The sequence below is a fragment of the Chionomys nivalis genome, chromosome 16 (assembly GCF_950005125.1).
Source record: "Chionomys nivalis chromosome 16, mChiNiv1.1, whole genome shotgun sequence".
NCBI classification, from domain to species: Eukaryota; Metazoa; Chordata; class Mammalia; order Rodentia; family Cricetidae; genus Chionomys; species Chionomys nivalis.
In genome coordinates this window covers 10,879,197-10,903,232 of record NC_080101.1, presented here as the reverse complement: position 1 = coordinate 10,903,232, position 24,036 = coordinate 10,879,197, and the positions used below count along the sequence as shown (strand labels likewise).

At 46.4% G+C, this 24,036-nt stretch overlaps 1 protein-coding gene across 3 annotated transcripts in view; it reads left to right on the top strand.

Moving 5' to 3' along the window:
• The window catches only part of Lyn (LYN proto-oncogene, Src family tyrosine kinase), a 106,446-nt gene that overhangs the window by 57,594 nt on the left and 24,816 nt on the right, over nucleotides 1-24,036 (top strand). For all 3 annotated transcript variants that reach the window (XM_057790665.1, XM_057790662.1, XM_057790664.1), the window contains exons 4-10: nucleotides 158-263; nucleotides 2,831-2,929; nucleotides 3,055-3,158; nucleotides 4,132-4,281; nucleotides 5,998-6,150; nucleotides 14,170-14,352; nucleotides 15,965-16,041. In XM_057790665.1, the coding sequence (XP_057646648.1) occupies nucleotides 158-263; nucleotides 2,831-2,929; nucleotides 3,055-3,158; nucleotides 4,132-4,281; nucleotides 5,998-6,150; nucleotides 14,170-14,352; nucleotides 15,965-16,041 (872 nt within the window). The remainder of the gene's footprint in view (nucleotides 1-157; nucleotides 264-2,830; nucleotides 2,930-3,054; nucleotides 3,159-4,131; nucleotides 4,282-5,997; nucleotides 6,151-14,169; nucleotides 14,353-15,964; nucleotides 16,042-24,036) is intronic.

The window sequence follows — 24,036 nt, the reverse complement described above, 5'->3', positions numbered from 1 at the left end:
AATTAAAGTAGCTCCCTTGGTTTGGTGTTTGTGTTATTGTAGGTGGTAAGCACACAGCCTTGTACCATGATGACCCTTCTCCCCATCGTTTCCTCTCTTCCTGCGTGTTTATGCTGATAGGTTCTGAAAGGGCTTTGCTTATATCTTTTGTTCTTAGATCCAGAGGAGCAAGGGGACATTGTGGTAGCCTTGTACCCTTACGATGGCATCCACCCAGATGACTTGTCCTTCAAGAAAGGAGAAAAGATGAAAGTCCTGGAAGAGTAAGTGTGCCCAGGCCCTGGCAGCATCTTGGCCACAGCTCTCGTAGATGGCTCTTTCGCTTTCCTTAGGTGGCAGGAACAGAGCAAAAGGAACGTCCCTTTCAAGTGTGGCTCTGAGCACCTCTGTCGTTTCTCCCAACTAGGACAGACGTTAGTTTCTTTCTTCACCAATGCACTACCTAAGAAGTTTGGTTCTGTGTGGCATGCTACTTAAGATGGCCACTGTGGAGTTTGGGAGATAGCTAAATTGTAACCTGCGTTAGTGCTCAGAACCCACCTTTGAAAAAGAAAAGGCTGGGTATGTTGGCACAGCACTGGGGAGGTAGAAACAGGTGAATCCCTGAGGACTCTCTGGCCAGCCAGTCTAGAACACTGGCAAGTTCCAGGCCTGTGAGAGACTGGCAAGATTGGCAGCATCTGAAGAACGACAGATGAGGCTATCCTCTGGCATGCACACACATGTACACATGTGATGCATGCTAGCAAACACCAGTACACCTGTACATTCTTGAATGCACACACAAACTTGAAAGGCCATTTTTCTTTGTTCTATTGCTTGGATTTAGACAGGGCTCGTGGGCTGGTTGGTGTGATTTCCAAGGATTTGCTAAGGACGTGGTGCCATAGCCACAGCCATGCTGGAAAGCCCTGCTCAGCTGTGGCGCTTCTATCCTGAAGCTCCTTGACCTATGCGTGTTGACTCACACATGCCTGACTCTGGTCAGGCCACAGGGCACAGGGCAGTGAGGAGGGAGAACAAGGAACTCTGAGCACTTCCTCTAACTTCCTTTTTGCACTGAATTTGCATGAAGTAGCGCCCTGACCCCGATCTGCCAAAGTGGGGAAGAAGGGAGGCTGCCTCACGGAAGATGAGGTTCCAGAGGGCTGTGCTAGAGCTTCAGCATGAACTTGTGTGTAAATGTGGCCCTTCCTTCTGACGGTTGCATGACCTTGAAAAGTCACTCAGTCTGTTCCTTTTAGCTTTTGAAGTCAGCAGGACACCACAGGATTGTGGTGAGTATGTGTGTGTGTGTGTGTGTGTGTGTACACAGTTGTCTCTGAGCATCTGTCAGGAATGGGTTCCAGGACCACTGGTGTATACTAAAGCCCATGTGTTCTCATCTTCGACACAAAAATAGCACACTCTCCACATACTTTATTTTAAAATATTTATTCTTCGAGAATTCCATACACATATACAATAAACATGATCATATTCACCCCCTCACTTCCTCCAGTATCCCCTGAATCCCTCACGCACACCCCTTTCAGCCTCACATCCTCCTCCTTTCCTTCTCATAGCAAGTAAACCCATCAGTGCTGCCCACGTGTGCATGAGTGTGGGACCATCTACCTGTGGCCACATCCCCGAAGACCTGTTCTCCCTTGCCAGGCAGCTGTCCACTGCCAGGAGAGCTCACTCGTCCACTACGACCCCCAGTACATGGATGATGCCTCCCGTCTCCCACCATGTGGTTGTGATTGCTATGAAAACAGCCTTATGTTGTACTTAAACAGAGAAGAAGAAATCATAGACGTAAAAGTTTGCCTAGCATGTGCAAGGCCCTAGGTTCAATACCTCTGCGTGGAGAAATAAGAGCGTTCAGCCTCAAAGCTCCATCAGGGTACAGCTGGCTGAATTTGAAGGTGGAGGAGGCACAGGCTGCCTGTGTGGATAAACAGTTCACAGGTACATCTCACAGTTAGTTAGGATCTCCTTTTCCTCACAGACAGGGGCCTGTACTGTAGGGGGGGGGTGCGTTTGGAGAGGAACACGGAGGTTTCCAAGGACCAATTCCACCCCTCATCCCTTTCTCTAGCTCAACGCTGCTTCCGGGCCTGGCCCTTCCTCCTTCACCTCTCTGCCGCCCTCTGGGTTAGTGTAATATCAAGCAGTGTCATGGTGATGAGGCCTACTTACCCTGGTTTGGTTTAGGTTTATTTTTGTTGTTTTTCTTTATTCGTGGCACCTATCTCTGGGGAAATCGGATGTTTTTACAAACAAGTTTATAACACACGAATTCTAAGTCACTATTCCCTTGACTCTGATTGCTGCAGGAATCCTTAAAAACACACCTTAGGCCGGGCGGTGGTGGCACACGCCTTTATTCCCAGCACTAGGGAGGCAGAAGCAGGCAGATCTCTGTGAGTTCAAGACCAGCCTGGTCTACAAGAGCTAGTTCCAGGACAGGCACCAAAAAAACTTCAGAGAAACCCTGTCTCGAATAATAATAATAATAATAATAATAATAATAATAATAATAATAATACAACAAAAAAACACACCTTAGCCATGTGCAGAAATGAGAATGCTTGGTTTCTACACAGTGGGCCATTTCTCCCACCCTTTCCTATGCAGCACTGAATCTATCGATCCTCCCTTAAATTGTAAGGATGCTTCTTTGTTTGTTTGTTTCTGTCACTAAACATTTTTTCATATGAGAAGGAAAACATATTCCCCCTTGGATTCTGAGATTCTGGGGTTGCTCCCTCTTGCCCTCACTCTGAGAAACAAACACCTTTAGAACAATTGCCATCGCAGCTCATGGCTTCTGTTTCTGTTCCAGGCATGGGGAGTGGTGGAAAGCCAAGTCCCTTTCCACAAAGAGAGAAGGCTTCATCCCCAGCAACTACGTGGCCAAGGTCAACACCTTAGAGACGGAAGAGTGAGTCCTGGCACGCGGCCACCCTGGTGTTTCTGAACGCTGATTTGCGTTGCTTGTTTACCCGCTCACCATCTTTTTTTCCCTCCCTGCCACAACACCTATGAAATGTGAAAATATCTCCACAGGTGGTTCTTCAAGGACATAACCAGGAAGGATGCAGAACGGCAGCTTCTGGCGCCGGGGAACAGTGCGGGAGCTTTTCTTATCAGAGAAAGTGAGACTTTAAAAGGTGGGTGAGTGGTGGGAGACCTTGAAGAAGACTGCGTGGGAACTCAGGGACTCTTCCTGGATGGGAGGCCTAGGGTGTTGTGCACGCTAGGAAAAAGCGCTACTCCTGAGCTACAGCCCTAGCCCAGGGAATCGCTTTAAAAACCATTCCAAGATGAATAAAATAAAGAATATAGTAGGTTCTGGTATAAGATGGCTGGTTTGGTTTGGTTTGGTTTTGTTGTTCTGTTTTGAGGCAGAGCCTCTTTATGTAGCGCCTGGTTTGCCTGCAAATCAATATGTAGACCAAGTGACCTCAAGCTCAGAGATCCCTTGCCTCTGCCTCCCGAGTGCCAGGATTAAAGGCCTAAGCCACACTTAGATATTATTAATTTTAAATACATTATTATTATTATTCATGCGTGTTTAAGAGAGAGAGAGAAAAAGAGAGTACATGAAGTCTTTTTTTCCCTGCCTAGTCATTGCGCAAACCCTTCCAAAGTGAAAATTTCACGTTTTGATAACAAATAATAAACTCAAGCGATAAATGTTAATAAATGAAACGCAGCCATAATTACGGCCAGGTCATAGCACACACTTCCTGGTTTGCCGTGTTGTTATGAAAGTGAATCCTGAATGTCAAGAGGAAACTCAAAGTAACTTTTCTATTCATCTAAATGATTCCAGAAAACTGCGGTGAAGAAGGAAATGGCGTGCTGACTCCTAGTCTAGCAAACAAATGTTATTGTCATTTATCAAGTCAGTCTCACTGTGCAGCCTTGGCCAGCCCGGAACTGGCCGAGGTTCACCTGCTTCTGCCTCCCACGTGCTTGGATTAAAATATCGCAACACCTGGCGGCAGGGCTTTCTATGACACGTTATAAACATACCTAGTTTTTATTGTACACTTTACAGTAAAATGTTCCACAGTGTGGTATAACGTAGACCTCATGAATGACACACCGGCATGCCCTCCTCCTCACTTTTCCCCACAGGCAGCTTCTCTCTGTCCGTCAGAGACTACGACCCCGTACATGGCGATGTTATCAAGCACTACAAAATTAGAAGTCTGGACAATGGGGGCTATTACATCTCCCCACGGATCACGTTTCCCTGCATCAGTGACATGATTAAGCATTACCAAAGTAAGTAAACCAAAGGCTGCGAGAGGAAGATTGTTTTTAAAATGATTGATATCGAGGCGCCAACGCTATTTGTACGAAAACTTACTTTACAGGTCGCTCTAACTTAGTATGTCGTTACTCCTTGACTTCCGATGAGCACACATTCTCATAAGCCCATTGTGAACTGAAATATTATAAGCTGGAGACGCATCTCATTTGCCTTTGTCTTCGGAACACCCCAGCTTAATGTCGCCCTCAGTAAATGGGCTCAGTCACTTAAATTTCCCTACAGCTGGACAAAGTCGGCCGGTTTTATAACCTACATGGTTGCAAGCCGCCGAGCGCTAGGCCGGAGATGGACACAGGCTGGTTGTGTAGGCATACTTTCGTCCTGGATAGAGTGGGCACCATTGAGTTGAGCACTGTAAGTGGGGCTGTCAGTACACCCAGAGAGAGAGGCTCCTGTGATTGCCCCTGTATGGCCTTCTCCCCAGTGTGAGCTGTTTGACAGCCAGTGATCCCCTTCCTGCGCAGGAAAGTCTACATTATTTCTGCACAATGCCTAATCTTAATGTGTGCAAATGTTTAAAGTAGGAGAGACGCAGCTCTGTCACTGAGTGTACTGCATGAATGTAAAAGGGGTATGTGACCATGGTAAGAGTGCACAGCCAAACGCTGAGGGATGTTTAAAGTAGCAAGTTTGCCTCGTGCCCAATACCGGTTTCAAATCTTCCGAAGCTCACCTCTGTGGCCTTGGGTCTCTTTGTTGTGATTGACATCAAATGTGGGAGCTGCTGTGGCTGCTTCCTGTTGCCTGCTCTAAGCTTTATGAGAAAGCTCCTCGAGGCTTAGTTGAGGCCCAGAAACGTGGAGCAAAGGCATTATGGAGAGAGCAAGGGGTGGGGCTTACGGCATCCTTCCTCCCTCTTTCATTTCAATACACTTTTGCTTCTGCTGAGATGTTGGGGGCTTGCAGTACCACGGCCCCATACTGGAGTGCAGGTAACATAGCTACCTTCCTGCCCATGGGCCACTGAGCTTATGAGGACTCAGGAACCAGAATACATCTTTGTGTAACAGTTCATCATTGTCTTTGTTGCTTTTGTTTCTCTATGGTGGCAGTGTTGATGAAAATGTTTCAAATTATCTTCTAGTCATATTGAAAGTTATGATTATTCAAAAGTTACCCCCATCAGTATTTTATTTGGTGTTGCATTGGACATTTTGAGAATAACAGCTTATTCGAGGCTTCCTGTACCGGCACTTCTAAAAGAGAAAGAATGCACCGTACAGGCTCTGCATTACAGATTCAGCCAGTCAGGCATCTGCAGGGAGCATGTCTTGTTAGCATTCTCTGAACAACACAGGGTTACAACACGGTGCTTAATTGCATTTGGTAATATAAGCAAAACAAAGATGATTTAAAATAAGGTATGTACATGCATTACTTTATATAAGGCACTTGAGAATCTGGATATTGGAATTTAAGGGAACCTTGGTACCCATCTATCTGCCATGGCTACATACTATATTGCTTATGTTTCTTCCTTCCTTTCCTTCTTTCTTCTTTTCTTTCTCTTCTTCCTTCTGCTTCTGCTTACACTTGTTTATTGTGTGTATGTGTTGGGGAATCCAGGTTTGAATCTAGGTCATTAAACTTGGTAGCTGTTTTACCGACGGAGCCGTCTCACCAGCCCTGCACGCGTCCCCTAACGTGTGTTCCTCCTTTCGCTGTAGAGCAGTCCGACGGTCTGTGCAGAAGGTTGGAGAAGGCATGCATCAGTCCCAAACCGCAGAAGCCGTGGGATAAAGATGCCTGGGAGATCCCCCGGGAGTCCATTAAGTTGGTGAAAAAGCTTGGTGCAGGACAGTTTGGAGAAGTCTGGATGGGTGAGTGTTCAGCCAGTGTCTCACTCCGGAGAGGATGGCTAAGGGTCAAGCCTCTGCCGGCCACTGAGCCAGGCAGTGTGCCACTCAGAAATGTCATTTCTTGCTTTCCTGTCGGTCTCAAGCCAAATTCAGGCCTGCAGGACCTGTCTGTTTTGGTCATTCCTTTGATCTTTTCCAGGATAGGAGCGTGGGTGCTTACCCAGATGGTCTCTACTCCTCCATCAGTCTGTCATCCTCATAGTCTGGGCTACACTCAGGCTTAGGACCCCCTCGCTTAACAGGAAGCCCCCAATTTATTCAACGTGGGGGGTCACCAACAAAAGGCGCCCAAAGTTCCACCATGAATGTGTCCTTCCTTAGAGTCCAGGGTTTGCCTCTCAGACCAGGAGGAAGTGCATCGAGATTTGAGCAGAGGGTTTCTGGGGGATTCTTTTTATTTATTTTTAAGTTAAATCTTATTTTATATGCGTGCATGTTTTGCCTGTATATGTATATGTGTACAATTTTTATGCCTAGCACCCACTGGAGGCCAGAAGAGGGCATCGGATTCCCTGGTACTGGAGTCACAGAGGGTTGTGAGCCTCCATGTGGGTCCTGGGATTTGAATTCAGGTCGTCTGCAAGAGCAGTAAGGGACATTAACTATGAGCTGTTTCTCCATCCCCCAGGGAATTCTTCTTGACTACTTTTCTTAAGTTTTCATGGAGTATAAATTAATTTGTGATAAGATACATTTTTTTAGAGTTTCTAAATATCACATTTTTTCTTTTGGTTCTTTAAAAAAAAAAATAAAGATTTTTGTTTTGGCCTGGATAGCATGAGAGGTCACACATCTGCATCATTCTGTGCCAACTTTGTGTGGATGAAAAGAAAATCAATTTCTAGGTAGCAGGGGCGGCTAACCTTTGAACATGCCACAGCCCTGGTGACAGTAATGGAGGAGCTCAGCCTGCAGCAGCCACAAAGTGTGGCATGGGGACCCGGAAGGAATGTGGGGTTTTCCCAGGCTCTGCTTTCTTCGCTGTGTACTTTGGCCTAATGGCACTCTCACGGCACAAGTCCTCAATATGCAAATACTGACCCGGCTGCAATTAATTGATACTGCAGTGAGTCTGAACTCGGAATATTTACACAGCTCCTGCAAACTACAGTCACGTCGCGCTCTCTGCCTTCCTCGTTGGCTGTCTCAGAACCTTTGGAACTGGGCCTGATTGTTCGCTCTAAGCTTACCCCGTCTGCCTGTGTTGCGATACCAGCTCTGTTTCCTCCTCTTTAAAGAAAGTGACATGACCTTAGCTAACAAAGTTAATGCTGCTAGCAGAGCAATTCAGCGGTCGTCAATCACACAGGGCATAATCCGCTCCAGACTAGCTGCACACATTTTCATCACCCCAACAACAGCCATTACACCCATCCACACCCCTGTTTACTGTTTCGTACACTGCTGGTAAGAACATTAATATACAAAATATCATATGAGCACATTTTCATTTCTCTTATTTACTAGGGCTATTTACAGGTTACTCTATTTTGAACTCTTTTATAACCTACAAAACCAGTTTTTAAGAAATCTTGCCATCTTCCTTTTTCCTGTCTGAGGTATTTGTATGTATTTGTCTTTCCAGAGTCGCAGAGCAAGACAAGAATGGTTGAATGTATGCTGTGTAACACACTAATTCTTCCCTGTTCGCTCTCGTGTGTGAATGCATGTGTGCCCTCGTGTGTGAATGCATGCACGCTCTCGTGTGTGAATGCATGTGTGCCCTTGTGTGTGAATGTGTGCACGCTCTCGTGTGTGAATGCATGTGCACATTTTGTTGTTGAGGCACTTAGAGTACTCGCCTGTGCTGACTCTTTGCTCCTAACCTTGGCACCTACAGCCCCCTACGGATGCACCAGCATCCTTTTGACGGTTTTCCAAAGCCTGGGAACACATAATTGCACTTAATACATCTTCAGCTCCCTTACTATGGAAAATCCCTGTGTCTTAGCTTCATCCTTTACGAGATGCATATCCTATAAAAACACAGGGCCATGGTCTTGTCGCGTGCCCCTAGATTTGGATTTGTTCCCAGACGTCCTGTAGTGTGGCTAACCTGTCTGTTGTGTGTGGCACCCACGCATCAGACAGTGCTGTGTTCTTGGTACTGTCAGGTTGCACTAAAGCCACTAAAGGAAAAGTTTTTTCCTACAGTTTGAAAACATCGACTGGCAGATTACATATTAATTATAAAAGAGAATCATGAGTCTCCACAGAAATATTTGGTGGGTTCCCTTAAATCAAAGAGAACAGCAGCAAGCCTGGGACCAGCTACAGTGACCTCATAGACATACATGATCTAAAAACTGTATTTTCATAGACTTTCCCAGTTTTAACCTTAAAGCCAATGTGAAAGGAATGCAGTTTGGTTTTCCTGTGCGTATTTGCTGGCTGAGGGATTGACATCTGTCCTCGAGAAGACTGTAGGGCAGTTCAGCTGTATCGTGCTTTTCCTGGATTGGACTCATTCTCCCCAAAGTTTGGAGTTTCCTTCCATCCTCCTCAGGTTCAGCTGTGGAACAAAAAAACAAAACAAAACAACAACAACAACAAAAGAATCAAGGCTTAGAACTAGATGCTGAGGGATATCCACACCCACTAGCAAACTGAATACTCTCAAATCCAGTTCGTGGCTTAGGTGGATTGTGTGTTTGGGGTTTACATTTCAATTTATACTCTCTAAAAGGCTGTCATGGTTGCTGCGATGCCTGCGAGGGTTAGAAAGGCGCATCTGCTCTGGGTCGCACAGGTGTCAGGGCAGACCTGACAAGAGCTGCCTTGCTTCAAGTCATCTTGTACCCTCGAATGCATGCGCCACAGCTCGTGTTCACCCAGTGGCACTTGGTCTTGCTCCCATGCTTTGCCTACAGTGGACAGTGATGCCGTGATCCAGTGTGAGGTCACCTTCAGGGATGCAACTGCTGGATCTTGTTTGTTTGTTTGTTCGAAGATTGGTATTTTATTTACATATATGCATGCGTGACCGCGGTGGAAGGCCGTGTATACGTGTGTGGCTGCCGGTGGAGGAAGGAGAAGGCATCAGCCTCTGGAGCTGGAGTTACAGGTGGTAGTGACCTATCCAATGTGGGTGCTGAGGAACTGAACTCAGGTCCTCTGAAGGAGCAGCAGGTACACTTAACCAGTGAGCCATCTCTAGCCCCCAGCTGGTGGCATCTATGATGCTGCTCAGGAATCTCTCTGGCTCCTGGCAGATTTCATCCTGCTGAACTTCAGCAGGGGGCTCTGGGAGCAAAGCCAAAAGAAAATTAGCAGCAGGTATGGAGCTAGTGGTACCGACTAGGCAGCAGTCGGGATGGGGCGGGGCTGCCTCACTCCTGTGTGCGCTGCTAGGCTGACTGTAAAGCCCGGATGTAGTTGTTTGGGTTTGTTTTTGGTTATCGTTGTTGTTGTTGTTGCTTTAAGGTTTATTTTTTGTTGTTTATGTGTATGAATGTTTATGAGTGTGCCTGGTACATAGGAAGATCAGAAGAGGGTGTTGGATCCCCAGAACAGGAGACAGGAGCTGCAGATGGTTGCGAGCGGCTGTGTGAACGCTGAGAACGGAACCCAGGTCCTCTGGAAAAGCAGCCGGTGCTCCTAACTATTTAGCCCCCCCTCCCCTCCCCACCTCACCTCCATCACCGTCCCAGAATTCAATTTTTAATCCTCAAGGAATGTGTGAGCTGGTTTTCCACAAGGGTATGAAACACGAGGAAGAGATTGTCAGCTGTGACCTACCCTGTGCAGGAAGACCGCTATGGGGATGAAAGAGAAAGGTGTCTCTGACTCAAGCTGTTTCCTCGTGTTCGTGTGACCCCGTTGCTCCTGCCTTGGTGTCTTGTTTCCTCTGCGTTTTGCGTATTGTTAATATTCCCAGAGATCTAACTGGACGGTGTGGACAAGGAGGAAGTTTCTACTGACACTTAGCCTCGGGGAAGCTTTGTTTGAAATTTTGCTTGATATACAGTCTTTGGTTTTCAAGACAGGGTCTCTGTGTAGCCCTGGCTGTCCTGAAACTTTGTAGACTAAGGTGGCTTCAAACTCGCAGAAGAGATCCACTTACCTCTGCCTCTCAAGTGCTGGGATCAAAGGCTGTGCCACCACCACCCAGCTGCCTTTGTATTGTTTTGTTTTGTATTGGGGGGAGGGCGGTTGTTGTTGTTTCGAGACAGGGTTTCTCTGTGTAGGCCTGGTTGTCCAGGAACTTGCTCTGTAGACCAGAAGATCACTGAGATCCGCCTGCCTCTTCTTCCCGGGGGCTGGCATTAAAGACGTGCACACCACCAACCGTTTTTTGTTGTTATTTGTTTTTTAAGGTTTATTTGCTTTTATTTTTTGTTTATGAGTGTTTGCCTACATGTATGCATGTTCACTATGTGCATACCATAAAAAAGCTTCTATCCCCTGGAATTGGAGTTATAGGTGGTTATGAACGACCATGTGGGTGTTGATAGCTAAACTCAGGCCTCTGCAAGAGCAGCTAGTGCTCTTAATTGGGGAGCCATCTCTCACCCTGATACATTCTTTTATTTAGAGGCATCTTAGTTAAAACTTATCATAGCCAACTTCTCAAACAAATAATCTACTTTTTTGATTTCTTTTTAAGCAGCTCTCCGTCCCATGGTAAGTGTATCTCTTAGCAAGCCTGCCATGGTTAGAACTGGGGCTCTCTCAAGCTGTTGTTTTCTTTGCCTGTGACAGAGTGTCGCTCCACGAGGAGTTCTTTATTCCCTGTTTTTTTTTAAAAAAAATCTATCGATGACAGCAACACAAATTTGTGTAACTAGGTTAATGGAACCCTCAAATGATTTTTTTTTGGGGGGGGGAAGATCTGCTGCTCGTCTGGAGCTGTTTGCTCGCTGTTGATTCCGAATTCCTTCTCTCCAGTGTCTTTAGCAGCTGCATCATTTCCTGATGACTCTTGCCCTGCCTCTGGAAGCAGATTTTCATCATTTCAAAGGATGAAAACATTTTCAGGCTCCATTGTTTTCATGATGATGAGGGGGAGTGGCTTGTTCTTTAACTTTGATTCTAGGTGCCATGAGCAAGTCCCCAGAAAAGCTACTGCGGGGATAGTCACGAGTAATGACAGAGTCTCACAGAGGAAACTGTCAGACCCTAGAGTCCTCTTGTCTTTTCACAATCACAGCCTTACCTGCCCCAGGGATAGCTACTGTTCTGACCTTCTTCCCAGCATGGTGCTGCAGGTGGAGCTAGGGGCCCCCGAAGTCTGGCTACTGTTATGTAGAGTACAGCATGAACCAAACAATATAGTCCAGCTTCATCTGCATTTACAGATGGGTTGTGCTGAATGCAGTCTCTTATGTTTTGCCCCCTTTATTAGGCATCTTAAATTAACTCATCCATGTTTAGGGATGTCATAACATTTCAGGCATCTTTGTTGCTATATAGTGCTGTTTGTATATGAAAAACCTATAGTTTTATCCATTCATATCAACATTGACTGGTGAGAATCGGAGTTTGTTCCAGGTTGTGGCTACTGTGAACACTGTGCTCTGTGGTTCTGTGATGCAAGCATGCATGGATTTTTCTAGGAGGAATGGATTTTTTGGGGTCACACGGTGCAGTCAGGCCTCCATGTCTGTGAAGTCAACCCATCTTGGATGGAAAATATTTGGGGAGGGTGCTGCACTTACGCTGAACAAGTCCATATTCTTTTCTTTGTACATAAACAATACAGTCTAACAACTATGCCCATAGCATTTGCATTTTACTATCAAATTATCTAGAGGTGATTAAACGTATCCGTGAGAACATGCACAGGTTAGATGCAAATACTGTGCCATTTTTCCCGATAGGCATCTTTGGATTTTGATATGCTCCAGGGTCCTAAACCAACACCCTATGAATGATGTATGTGGACCAGTCCCCTGTGAATGATTTAGGTAGACCAGTCCCCTGTGGATGATATAGTTAGACCAGTCCCCTGTGGATGATATAGTTAGACCAGTCCCCTGTGGATGGTATAAGTAGACCAGTGCCCTGTGAATGGTGTATGTGGTTCAGTCCACTATGGATGGCATAGGTGGGCCAATACCCTATGGATAATATGGTTGAACCAGTCCCCTATGGATGATATAATTAGACCAGTCCCCTATTACCGCACACCATTCGCTAGAATCCAGTTCGCCAGCTTCGGGCAAGGGGGTGGAGGGTGAGAAAACACACAGAGAGACAGACAGACACACGGACCTCCACTCACTGGTACAAAGCCCTTCTTTAATAGCACCATGGAGGCTTAAATACCAAGCAGTCAATGGCCAACAGGTGAAAATCCCATCCTCTGATCCTCTAGGGAAGGCGCAGCTTTTAGTAACTCCAATTAGAAGGCTCTAGCAGGGAAGAATAGCTGAAGGCCAGAACTCTAATTGGTCCCAACACCCTATGGATGATTTAGGTAGACCAGTCCCCTGTGGATGATGTAGGTGGACCAGTCCTCTATGGATGATTTAGGTGAACCAGTCCCCTATGGATGATTTAGGTAGACCAGTCCTCTATGGATGGTGTAACTGGTCCAGTCCCCTGTGGATGGTGTAGGTGGATCGGTCCCCTATGGACTATATAGGGAAGACTATTGATGAATCTTTGCTCTATTAATTCTGTCAATGGGTCCCAGTTTCACTTGTCCCTAGAAATATACAATGTGCACTTTCTTGAACGGTGGACTTGTACCTTCAGCATGCCCCCAGTGCAGCACGGCCTGTGTGGTCACTCAGAAGGACACTACTGTCATCATCCTGTGTGGGCCTCTTGGGATGTAATCACGAAGCTTTGCCACTGATGTTCAGTGGGGCTCAGAAGAAAAGCTCAGGAAAGGGCCTGAGGGAGCTGTCACTGTGTCCCCGTCCCCCCCCCCCAGCGTTTATCTAGTTATCATCATACTTTTCGACTTGGGTCAACAGAGCAGGTCTCTCCTCATAGCTTCTTTTTCATTTCTCTGATTACTAATACAATTGAGTTTCTTTTGTACATCTGAAATGTGCGCCCACGCCTTTACTGCTAGGCCACTTAGCTGGTTTGTAGGAATTATAGATGCAAGATACTCGTGGTTTGTCAGTAGTATAAGCCGTGGAGAATATTCTCATTTTCTCCCTCCACCCCCGCTTTGTGTGTGTGCGTGTGTGTGAGTGTGAGTGTGCGTGTGTGAAGGCCAGATGTTGACACTGGGTAGCTTCATTTGCTCTCGGCATTATTGGACCGGAGGAATTGCGACACCTTACACTGGTCTAGACTCGCTGGTCACTGAGCTCTAAGAGTCTTCTGTCTCTGTCACCCAAAGCCAGGCCTGTGAAGACCTTGGGGACATTTAGTTGGCCCCAGCAAGTGTATAAACAGCTTTTATAAGTCATACACTTCTTCCTCATTGTAAAGACGATGGAAGCCAGGCATGGAGACCCACACTCGAGTCCCAGCACCCAGGAGATGGGGGCAGGAAGACCACCAGTCTGAGGCCAACCAAGACTAAGTAGTATCTTAAAAACCAAAAACAGACAAACAAAAAAGTCTATGTATTCACTGTATGAAATGGTCTGTTATTGTTCCGTTAGCAAAAACGAGGGTTTAACGTACGTGTGTTGATGTGGTTTCTTTTACACTGCCCCTTGCACTCTCTCTTATTCTTACTCATATCATAAAGTTTTGATTTTCTTATTTATTTTGCCTTGAATAAAATTTTATTAACTGGAAGAAAATACTAGGCCTTGTGGCAAGATGCATATAGAATTCTCACAACTAATGTTTCATAAAAACTCTTTTGATTTTGCGGTAATTTTAGACTTCTGTAGACAGAGTACAAAGAACGCCCACATACGCTCCAGTCATGGTCCCTTTGTGTTGACACCTCAGTGTGTTCTTCCTTAGGCCTGCTCAGTCTGTACCTAAGCTTCCTCACTCTGCATTAAGGAAGGGCAGGGTTTGAACTCTCCTTTTGACGTGCTCGGCTTTCTTCTGCCTGCCCAGGTTACTACAACAACAGCACAAAAGTGGCCGTGAAGACCCTCAAGCCGGGAACCATGTCTGTACAGGCCTTCCTGGAAGAGGCCAACCTCATGAAGACCTTACAGCACGACAAGCTGGTGCGGCTCTATGCCGTGGTCACCAAGGAGGAGCCCATCTATATCATCACCGAGTTCATGGCCAAGGGTGAGTAGCCTTCGGAGTCCATACCCCTAAAGGAGGCAGGCCCCAAAGCTAAGTGTTCAAGTGTCTGGAGAACATTCCATGTTAATGTGAAGAGTGCTTAATACTGGAAGTCAGAAGTAATAGAAAGGGCATTTTCATAAGCATAGGCAGAGGACAGTATGTTTCTTATTTACTTAATAATTCTAAAACTGCTTCTCTTTTCTACTTAGCATTATTTAAATTTCTGCGTGTTATTTAAAAATGTTATGGTTAAACCTTCACAGGGTCTGTAGTTGTGGCTCACATGGTGAGCTTGGAAAGTGCACGGATTTAGTTAATGTTTTTAACTCCCCGTGCTGTGGAAGCCCTAAAGAGGTTCTAGGTTCTCTTTCTCTGTTAGCCCTCTTCAGGATGGCTTTCACTCATCCATCTTTTCTTCACCTTCAGTCTGGTAGAAATCAACTCCCCCCCCCCCATTTTTCTTAAATCTTTGGAGGAATGAATGAAAGAAACAGATCAACATGAGCAACAATTCTAAATCAACATTTGCTCATGTGTCATGGGAGAGAGTAGAGTTTGCTATCAGAGCTGGTATGTGAGTGACTGCTTTCAATGCTGGCGATCACACCTAGGTAGGTCCTCACTCGCGGCCGACAAGTACTCTTACTTAACATTGAGCTAATAGACAGGACGTCTATTAGCCAATAGATTAGAAGTGTGGCCACTACATTTTCTAAAACTTACTATCTGTTAATGATTGCTATTCAGAATAGCATTTACTCAAAAGCATTCCTCAGAAGAGGACATGTTCAGTTTTGTGCTTTGCTTTTATGTCCCAACCTCATGGATATTGTTAAAAACATAAATAAACTATATGGCTTTAGTTGCTGTAACTGAGAAACCATATTCATGGCTAGGTACTTCAGAAATACTATGGAATTAACCAATGCTATTTGAACCGTAAATACAGGTGTGGAGTGTAACAGTAGCTAACACTTACTGGGCACTCAGAATCTCCCACTGTTCCAGTGCTTTCTTTGTCGAAGAACTAAGTGTCAGTCTGGGATTCATGGGTGATGTGGGGCAGTGTTTCCTATCTGCCAAGCCCCACACTGTCTGTGTTATATCCTGTTGCTTACACCCTCTCACAAGAACTCCTACAGAGCTACGGTGCCCACTTTGCAAAGGCCTGATGTTAAGGGAGTACACCGAAGCTACCCATGAGCCTGGTGCTGGGAGTTCTCAGGGAAAGGAGGTCTCACAGATACGAAACCAAGGAAGTAGGAGAGGCTGCTGCCAGCACTGGACTTAGGAAGCTAATGTGTCCCTCGCACATCAGCTCTCCCAGAGCCTCAGGCTCTCCTTCCTGTGGTGGAACAGGACAGAGCAAGCCTAGCCTGATGCCTGCAAGGGACAGGCCATCCGTGAGGACAGGACATACTTCTTGTCTTTCTGTCCCGGACAAGCCGATAAGGCAGCGGCAGGATGTTGACACACTGGCAAGAACTCTACCCAGAGCCTTGAACACGCTGGGCAAACACTCTGCCCGAGATCCGCCACAAGCCCTTAGATGGTATTTCTCTACTCATGTGTTTGAGTTGCATTGACCTGTCTGTCACTCCTCTGTCTGCAGGTAGCTTGCTGGATTTCCTCAAGAGTGACGAAGGTGGCAAGGTGCTGCTTCCAAAGCTCATTGACTTTTCAGCACAGGTGAAGTATTAGCAAGCCCAGTGTGTGTGTGTGTGTGTGTGTGTGTGTCCAATCGGTGTTCTTGGGGAGACACCAGGGTGCCTGCCTACTCTTCCTGGTCTCACTCCCTGTTGACTGTCTCACTATGAGTCTGAGATAAATTCATTTGTAATGTTTTGAATACTAACTAACCCAAGAGTTGGCTATTTATTTTGGAATTACAAACTTCCTGAAGTGTGTTTATAAGCAAAGTGAACCAAGCAACATTTCTGGTGCAGTTCCTTGGATTGGTTAGTCATGCCTGGCACTTTGCTTGTTCTGTGTTCCTTGGATCGGTTAGTCATGTCTGGCATTTTCCTTGTTTTGCTCTTCAGTATTGGCCGTTGGAGACTCAGGCTAGAGAGCTACTGTGGTGCAGTCCACAGTGTGGAGTGGGGAGACGGTCCAATGACAGATGCTTAAGAACTGCAGGAAGGAGCTGAGAACACCTTAAGGACAGTCCCTGTTGCTCTAGTGATGGTCCGAGAGGACCTCGGCTCGTCACCATCAGCCTCTGATAGAACAGGGACAGCCATGGTGGAGAAGCGGTGAGGGAAAGGAGCCAGGAGCCCTGCCTTTTTAGCCGTCCTTACGCCCCCATCCTGGCCCCCGGCTCTGGGGTGCCCCTGCAGGGCTCCGTGCACTCTCGATCATAGTATGAAGCCTACCACCCTGCAGTAAAAGCAGCGTGGCTGGGTGCAGCTGTGGACCCCACAAAGCTAACAGAACAGGAAGCAGAGAAAGCAGAAGTCTGATAAGTGTGTATCACACGAAACAGAGATAAAGAGGCCTCTACTCTAGTGCATGTGGGCTTTCCAACTAGGCCAGAGATTAGAGGAGCCCAGGAAAGGCTCACACGGGGCAGGGCTACGGAAAGATGGCACACATGGCCTGAGGGCTGCACAGGCTTGCTCTTCAGCCTGCCTGAGGCTCAGTCTGCGCTCATGGCTCTTTGGGTCAGACACTACACATGGCAGGTATATGCCAGATCCAAAGGCTGTCTTTCTCTTTTTGCATAGGCATCCTTATTTGATTTTGTACATCTTATTTACTAAAACATTATCTTGTTGTAGTGGAAATTTCTGAGGTCAAGTCTGGGTGCCTGAGGCTACCACAGAGGGTAACTTTTTTCTGCCTTATAAATAAGACTTTGTAGCTTGCAGACGGGATGTCCACAGAACCTGCTCTCACTGTGGCTGGGCAGCTAGGTACCAGACAGGTTTAGGCGACTTCACTGGAACTAGCCTGAGTCCCCTTGGTGACTGGAAAGGCTAGAAGCAATCAAGATGCCACCACTGTTCTATCCAGCTTGTGTTGGATGAAGCTCTTATCTCTGTGTCCCAGAGAATTCTTCTGGTGAAGGATCCTGGGTCAAACTGCTGAATCTTCAGGGCAAATGTGAAAGCTGTTGTCAATGAGACTGTCACAGTCAGCAGCAGCCAGGGATATCCTAAGAATGCAGGCTTAGCACAGATTCCTCCCCTCTTCCCTTCCATCCTCCATCCTATCCTTCCATCCTTCCTTCTTTCCTCCCTTCCAACCTTCCTTCCTTCCATCCCTCCTTCCTCCCTTCCATCTTTCCATCCCTCCTTCCTCCCTTCCATTTTTCCATCCCTCCTTCCATCCTCCCTTCCTCCCTCCCTCCCTCTCTCTCTTCTTCCCTGCCATCCTTCCTTTCTCCCTTCCATCCATCTATCCGTCCATCCTTCCTTTCATCTCCCCTCTTCTCTCCCTCTCTCCCTTCATTCCTTCATAGGTTGAACCCCAGGCCTTGTACATATGATGCTTGTATCTCTCTCTCAGCTACACCCCCAGACAAATGTGTTTTCGTTGTAACTGAGTCCTAGCTCCTTTTGAGTTCATATTTGTTCAAGACACATCTCACCCAACCCTCGGGCTGCAGCTGTGAGAGCATCTGTCGTCCCTCCTGCCTTTATTATTCAGTTTATTTGCGTGTGACTTTTCCAGCTGTAACAGAGGTGGTGGACTCACCCCTGACAGCAGTCTGAAGTCACACCCCTCACACACTGACCTCTGCAATCCTCCCGATACCCCTGCGATGCTCTTGGTTCTGTGTACAGTGGCATTGCCCAGTGTACTGCCTCCTCTTTCCTGGAAAGTTGTTTTCTCACCTGCCACTAACTTTGTCCGTTCTCTGTGGTGAATCATATGAGACACTGACTATTTAATAAAACTGATCCAAGCTGACAGCTGGTGGTCAGATCCTCAGATAATCCACCCCTACACCCTCTATCTTTTGCTCAGCTTATTTCTTGGGGTGAAATTAGATGAGTCCACTTGGTATTTGAGCCCTAACCTGACCAGTTAGTGGGGTGTACAATACGTCGATGGCCATTCTGTCCCATTATCATTGTCATATATGGTCGTGAATGGAGAACATGACTGGTTGCCATGGATACCATGACAGTCAACAGTAAAGATTGGCTATTGGGACTGGAGATGGGTCTGCTAGCAATCATAGCCTCAGAAGAGCAAGGAAAAGTGTGGGGGGCAGAGTCGGGACTTCCCCATGACCTACTTCCTCTCTACCTTCTCCTCCCCTCCTTCCCTGGGTGTCCAGTTGAGACAGAAAACCCCTGGTGCACATGGCCACCTCCCAGTTCATGTGATAGCTGATTTCATCACTTTCTGTCTCCGGAAAGCTCTGAAAAGTCTCATGGGACCCAGATGTAACCCGTGCTCCTCAGCCATCCCCTCAGCCCATGTACTGCTCACTGGGTGGAGATAAAGAAACTTTGACAAGAGATCAGTTCCTCGCAGCTTCTCTCGTACTTACTGGAGCAGTTCTGTGCTCTGCTTTGATCAGAGGAGAGTGGCATTTCTAAGCAGAATACCTTTTCATCAGGTATTCTGATTACACGCAGGCTGTAGAAAAAGCATGCTTGGCAGGAGAAGAGTTTGAAATTAGTCAGCAACATCCTGGGGCAGAATCAGAGGTGGAATCACAGGCTCTGAAAACTGAGAAGAAAACTAAGTGCAGAATTCAGAAGGACCGTACAATGATTGGATAAATCACGTTACCTTTCCGACCCAGGGAAATAAAGCATTTATTGCTACTTGGCAACAACATCTCTGAGGGGCCAACTTTATCTGAAATGAAACAATAAATTATCTCAGAGCAAAGCTGCAAAAGCCAGTTCATCATGATCATGTGATCATAGCAGCAATTAATTTTTGTTTTAGAATCTTCTAGTTGATGAAGCACATCCCTTACCCAATGAGAGCCCAACATCTTTGGTGGTTTATATTGCTATTTATATGTTTCACAAATGAGTGAGAAAATATGAACTTTCAGGTAGAATTGCTTGGACTGAGTCCTGGTCTATCTTCTGACTACAGATACTTGGCTCTTTAATCTGTATTGCATTGTCATTTGGTGACCAGTGTTCATCCTGCCACAACTTTGTACCCAGCCTACCACAATGGGCATCTTACATCCTTGGCAGATCTTTGCCTTGCTGATGAGTTAAGGATTTCTTTAACTCCTTTTATCTTTCCATTCGTCTTTATGGAGAGCATACATCTTTCTTTCTTTCTTTTGAGTCTGGCCCTGAACTCCTGATCCTCTTGCCTCTGCCTCCCTCATGCTAAGATTACGTATATGCACCACCACCCCTGACTAAATGTTTGCATCGTGTAGCAATTACCCTCAAGATGTATTTCTCCATTGGTATTAAATTGGAAGTCACAACTTAAGTTGAAATTATTAAACTGAAGAAAGAACTACATTTAAGTATTTATCAACCTCTTTCAATACCTAGGAGAATGACCAGTCCTTTTGTGATAAATAGGCCGAAAGAGCCAGGATGGAAATGTCCTTAGGAAGCGTCTAAATATTTGACAGTATCATCAGATGCAGTATGATATCATGTTATCTCTTTGCTGTCTGCGGGAGGAACTGAAGAGAAGCAGCCCTTTCCTTTCCCAGCGCGTGACTGCTTTTTCCCTTCACCATCACCATGGCTTCCATAGTAGCCTAAGAAAGCAGTGGTTCTCAACCTATGGGCCAAGAACCCTTTGTGGGTGAGTGACTCTTTCACGGGGGTCGCCTAAGACCATTAAAAAACATAGGTGTTTACATGACTCTTCCTAACAGTAGCAAAGTCACAGTTAGGAAGTAGCAAGAAAACATTTGTGGTTGGAATCACCACAATGCGATGAATTGTCGAAGGTCACAGCATTAGGAGAGTTAAGAACTATTAATAAAGGAACTAACTATTTATGTTCAAAGCCTTATTTCAAATTTAAAAATATCCGGCACTGGGGATTGAACCCCAGACCAGTGCATGCAAGGCAAGCGTTGTACCAAGGTACGCAGCAGCCAGCTCTTCAGCACTAGTGTCTGGAGCCTGATTGCCACCCGCTTCAGTTTATTTCAACAGAGGAAGAGGCACTGGCACATAGGATCCAGCTCGGTGACAAGTAGAAGACCCCAGCAACTGCCTTGGCTTCTGCATCTTCTAGAAAGCCACATTCACCTTCCTGGGAATTCTCACGGGTGCCTCTCTATTGCAACCTTTGCACTCTCAGGTCCTCTTGATAGCACAAGAGTGGAAAAGACCAGCAATGAAGTGTGAATGGAAAAGAATATTGTGCTCCGAGATGTTTCTGTAGATAAAGGAGCCAGGTAGATCAGGACAAGATGCTCGGTGTGCATCATTAGGGAGTGGTTGCCTGGAAACCATGACTTCCCCATGCACAGTGGCCTACACAACTGGTGCTTGCATCATCCTGTGAAACAGAGGAAACACTGCTACATTTTTTAAACGGCACTATACATAGCATCAGTGATCCAGAAAACATTGGCCTAAGAGCCGGGAAACATGCTTCCCTGAAAGCTGTCACTCCCTGCAAGGCAACACACCCAAGTTAGGTGTCCCACAGCCTCAGCCTTAACATTCCATGACATAGAAAAGCCTTTTCTGCTGAGACTGCATGAATTGTGCCTTGTTATAATTAATGATTTTGATGTTCTAAACAAAGGGACATAAATATATGGCACTATTTTAGTAATTATATTCAGACACAGCAATGTTCTCTATTCAAAATTAAAAACATTTTAATTGATAAAAATAGTCATACATATTTATAATGTGCAGTGTGATTATTTTTGTCTGTTATGATTGAGACAGAGTCTTGCTATGTAGCCCCAGTTGACCTCCAACTCACCGTCCTTCTGCCTCTGGCTTGAAAGTCCTGGCATTATAGGGCATGCGCTGCTGTCCCCAGTTCAATGTGACTTTAAAAAATGTATCAAAAGATACATTTTGATTGTGTGTACATGTTTGTGCACATGCATCCGTGTGCAGATCAGAGGATCATCTGCAGGAGTCCCCTTCTCTCCTTCCATCAGTGGGGTCCCGCCGTCAAACTCAAATCATCAAGGCTGGCACCCTTACAGGCTCAGTCATCTCAGGGAACATTGAGTGTGTGTCAAGATGCACAGTAAGTTACTGGTAACTGTTGCCACCCTCCTGGACTTTAGAACACTAGAATTCATCCCATACATTTGACTATCGTTTAACCCCATTTCTCTTTATCCGTTTTGAATAATGAGTTTCATTCAAAACTCGTTTTAAGCCTGGGGCAGCCCTGGGAGTCATGAAAACTTACGAAATGGACAACTGAAACTGTTGCCAGTGTCGGAATTGCAAAACTAGATAATATGCAGTCTTCTTCCAGGAAAACAAATAGAAAAACACTTAACTGCCAGTTAAAAATAGCATAAAACAGGAACTTCAGGGGTTTTTTTGTTTTGTTTTTTTGGGGGGGTGGGGAGTAACATGTTAGGCAGAGGGAATGTGGTTACAGGCTGCAGACAAGGCAGAGGAGTCCGGCTGGAGGAGCCTCACTCTTCAGCCTCAGCTGGCCTCGAACTTTCCTGCATGCAGCTGCTGCCATTAAGGTGTGTGCTCTCACGGATACACTGCCTAGAAAGCTTCCCAGCACCAGTGAGAACCTGTGAGTCAGATCAGCCTCCAGCCCTGATACCGTTCTGTCCGGGGGTGACAGTTTCTAGCTTGTGTTACTGTAAGTTACACACCAGCTTCCCCTTTGGGAATTTGTCATGGTGTCCTGCCAGGCTAGACTTAAATGGGGTGGACTAGGGTCATTACCGGATGTTACATTCACTACACTTTGAAAGAAGCTGCATTGTCCACCCTGGGAAAGCCTTTCTTAGGCTCTACCTGTGTTCTCTTTACCTTCTCCACACGGCTCCATCTCTCCTCTCTTTCACCCACAGCGTGCGGGGAGCACAATGTGCAGGGAGCACAGTGTGCGGGGAGCACAGCATGCAGGCACCTTCCTGGGGATAGGATGAGCAAGGCACATTCCTGTCTCCCAGGAGAAAATGGCTAGGTGTGGAAGGCAGATGAGTAACGGATGAAGATAGGTTCAGCACCAGGAGGGTTTGGCAGCAGGAAGTTAGTGCCTAGGAAAGAAAGCAAGAGGCTTGCGAGGGGAGCTTGAGGTGAAAGGAGAGAGGCAATGGAGCAGGATAGAAGTAGACTTTAAGGAACCTGGAAGTGTCAAGCAGAGTCCAAGAGAAGGAGCCATGAACTGCTTGAAGATGACTCTAGGTAACCCGTATTAGAACATGAGCCAGCACGCTAAATCAAAGCTCTCACCGGGACAGCAGGACTTAGCAGTTTTGCTCTTTTAGCTAATATTTTGCCACTTAGTGATTGATAGAGTTTGCAGTCACTGTAATATCCATGCATATTCTCCACACTGTACATAACCAGTAGTGAACCGCTCTCCTTTCACTAAGATTATTATTGATTGTTGTTGTTTTGTTTTGCTTTACATCTGTGTACGGAAAGACGGGATGGGAAGGGAATGGAGGGTTTACCTTTCATCCCAGAATACATCTTTAAGGGCTTCGCTCTGAAGCAGCCACCTCCCTCCTCACTATCTCCTCTAAATCCAAGAAGCACTTTGGTCAGGGAGACCTCAGACCCCTCTGTCTTGCCACAACTAAAGCGCTCAGTCGGGCAGGTTCCTGGCAACGGTGCAACAGCTCAAGCTCCCAAGACATGAAACCACGGTAGGCTGCTTGGCACAGCTCTGCCGTGATAGGAATTAATGGGATTCTGCCGCAGGAATGCGCTGTCACATCTGGCCTTGACGTGATGGCTACAAAATGATTAGAAAGGAGGTTCAGGGCTTGGACATAATTTGAATGTGGCCCCTGAAGGCCCATGTGTAGTTAGTGAGATTTTGAAGGCCGTGAGCACTTTAAGGAGTGGCCTTTCTGGGGAATCACAAGACTGTCCCACTCCCTACCCTCTGGTTTCCATCTTACTACTGTGACTAGTACCTGAAAGAACACTAAAAAGAGAAAAAAGGAAAGCCCTTACTTTGGCTCGTGATTCCAGATGTTTTGATACATGGTCAGCTTTCTCCACTGCTGTGGGCCTGTGGTGAGGGAAATCACCATGGTGCCAAAGGGCCTGTCAGAGCAAACTTGCTTGCTGTGTGCTCGCCACCAAGCAGAGGGTGATAGATAAAGAGGAAGGGTCCAGAGTGTGTCCTTCAAAGATATCCCCTGTGAAGTCTCGCCAGGCCCCACCTGCTAATGGTCCTCCCACCTTCCAATAATGCTGCCATGTCCACTGTGAATGCAGGGCTGGGAACTCGGCTCAATGACGGCACTTTTGCCTACCACACACCAAGTATTGGGCTCCAACCCTAGTGCTGTAAGGAAAACAGTCACAAGTGGGTTAATCGATCAATCAAACCTCATGGTCTATTCACCTCATTAGTCCTGGGGCTTCTACTTCCAGGAACCTTGAGACAGGAGCTGATGCAGAGGCCATGGTGGGGTGCTGCTTACTGGCTTGATCCACAGGCTTGCCCACAGCTCATCTGATGAGGACACTTCTTCAGTTCAGGTTATCTCTTTGTAAATGACTATGGCCTGGGTCAAGTTGACCTAAAAGCTGGCTTACGCCC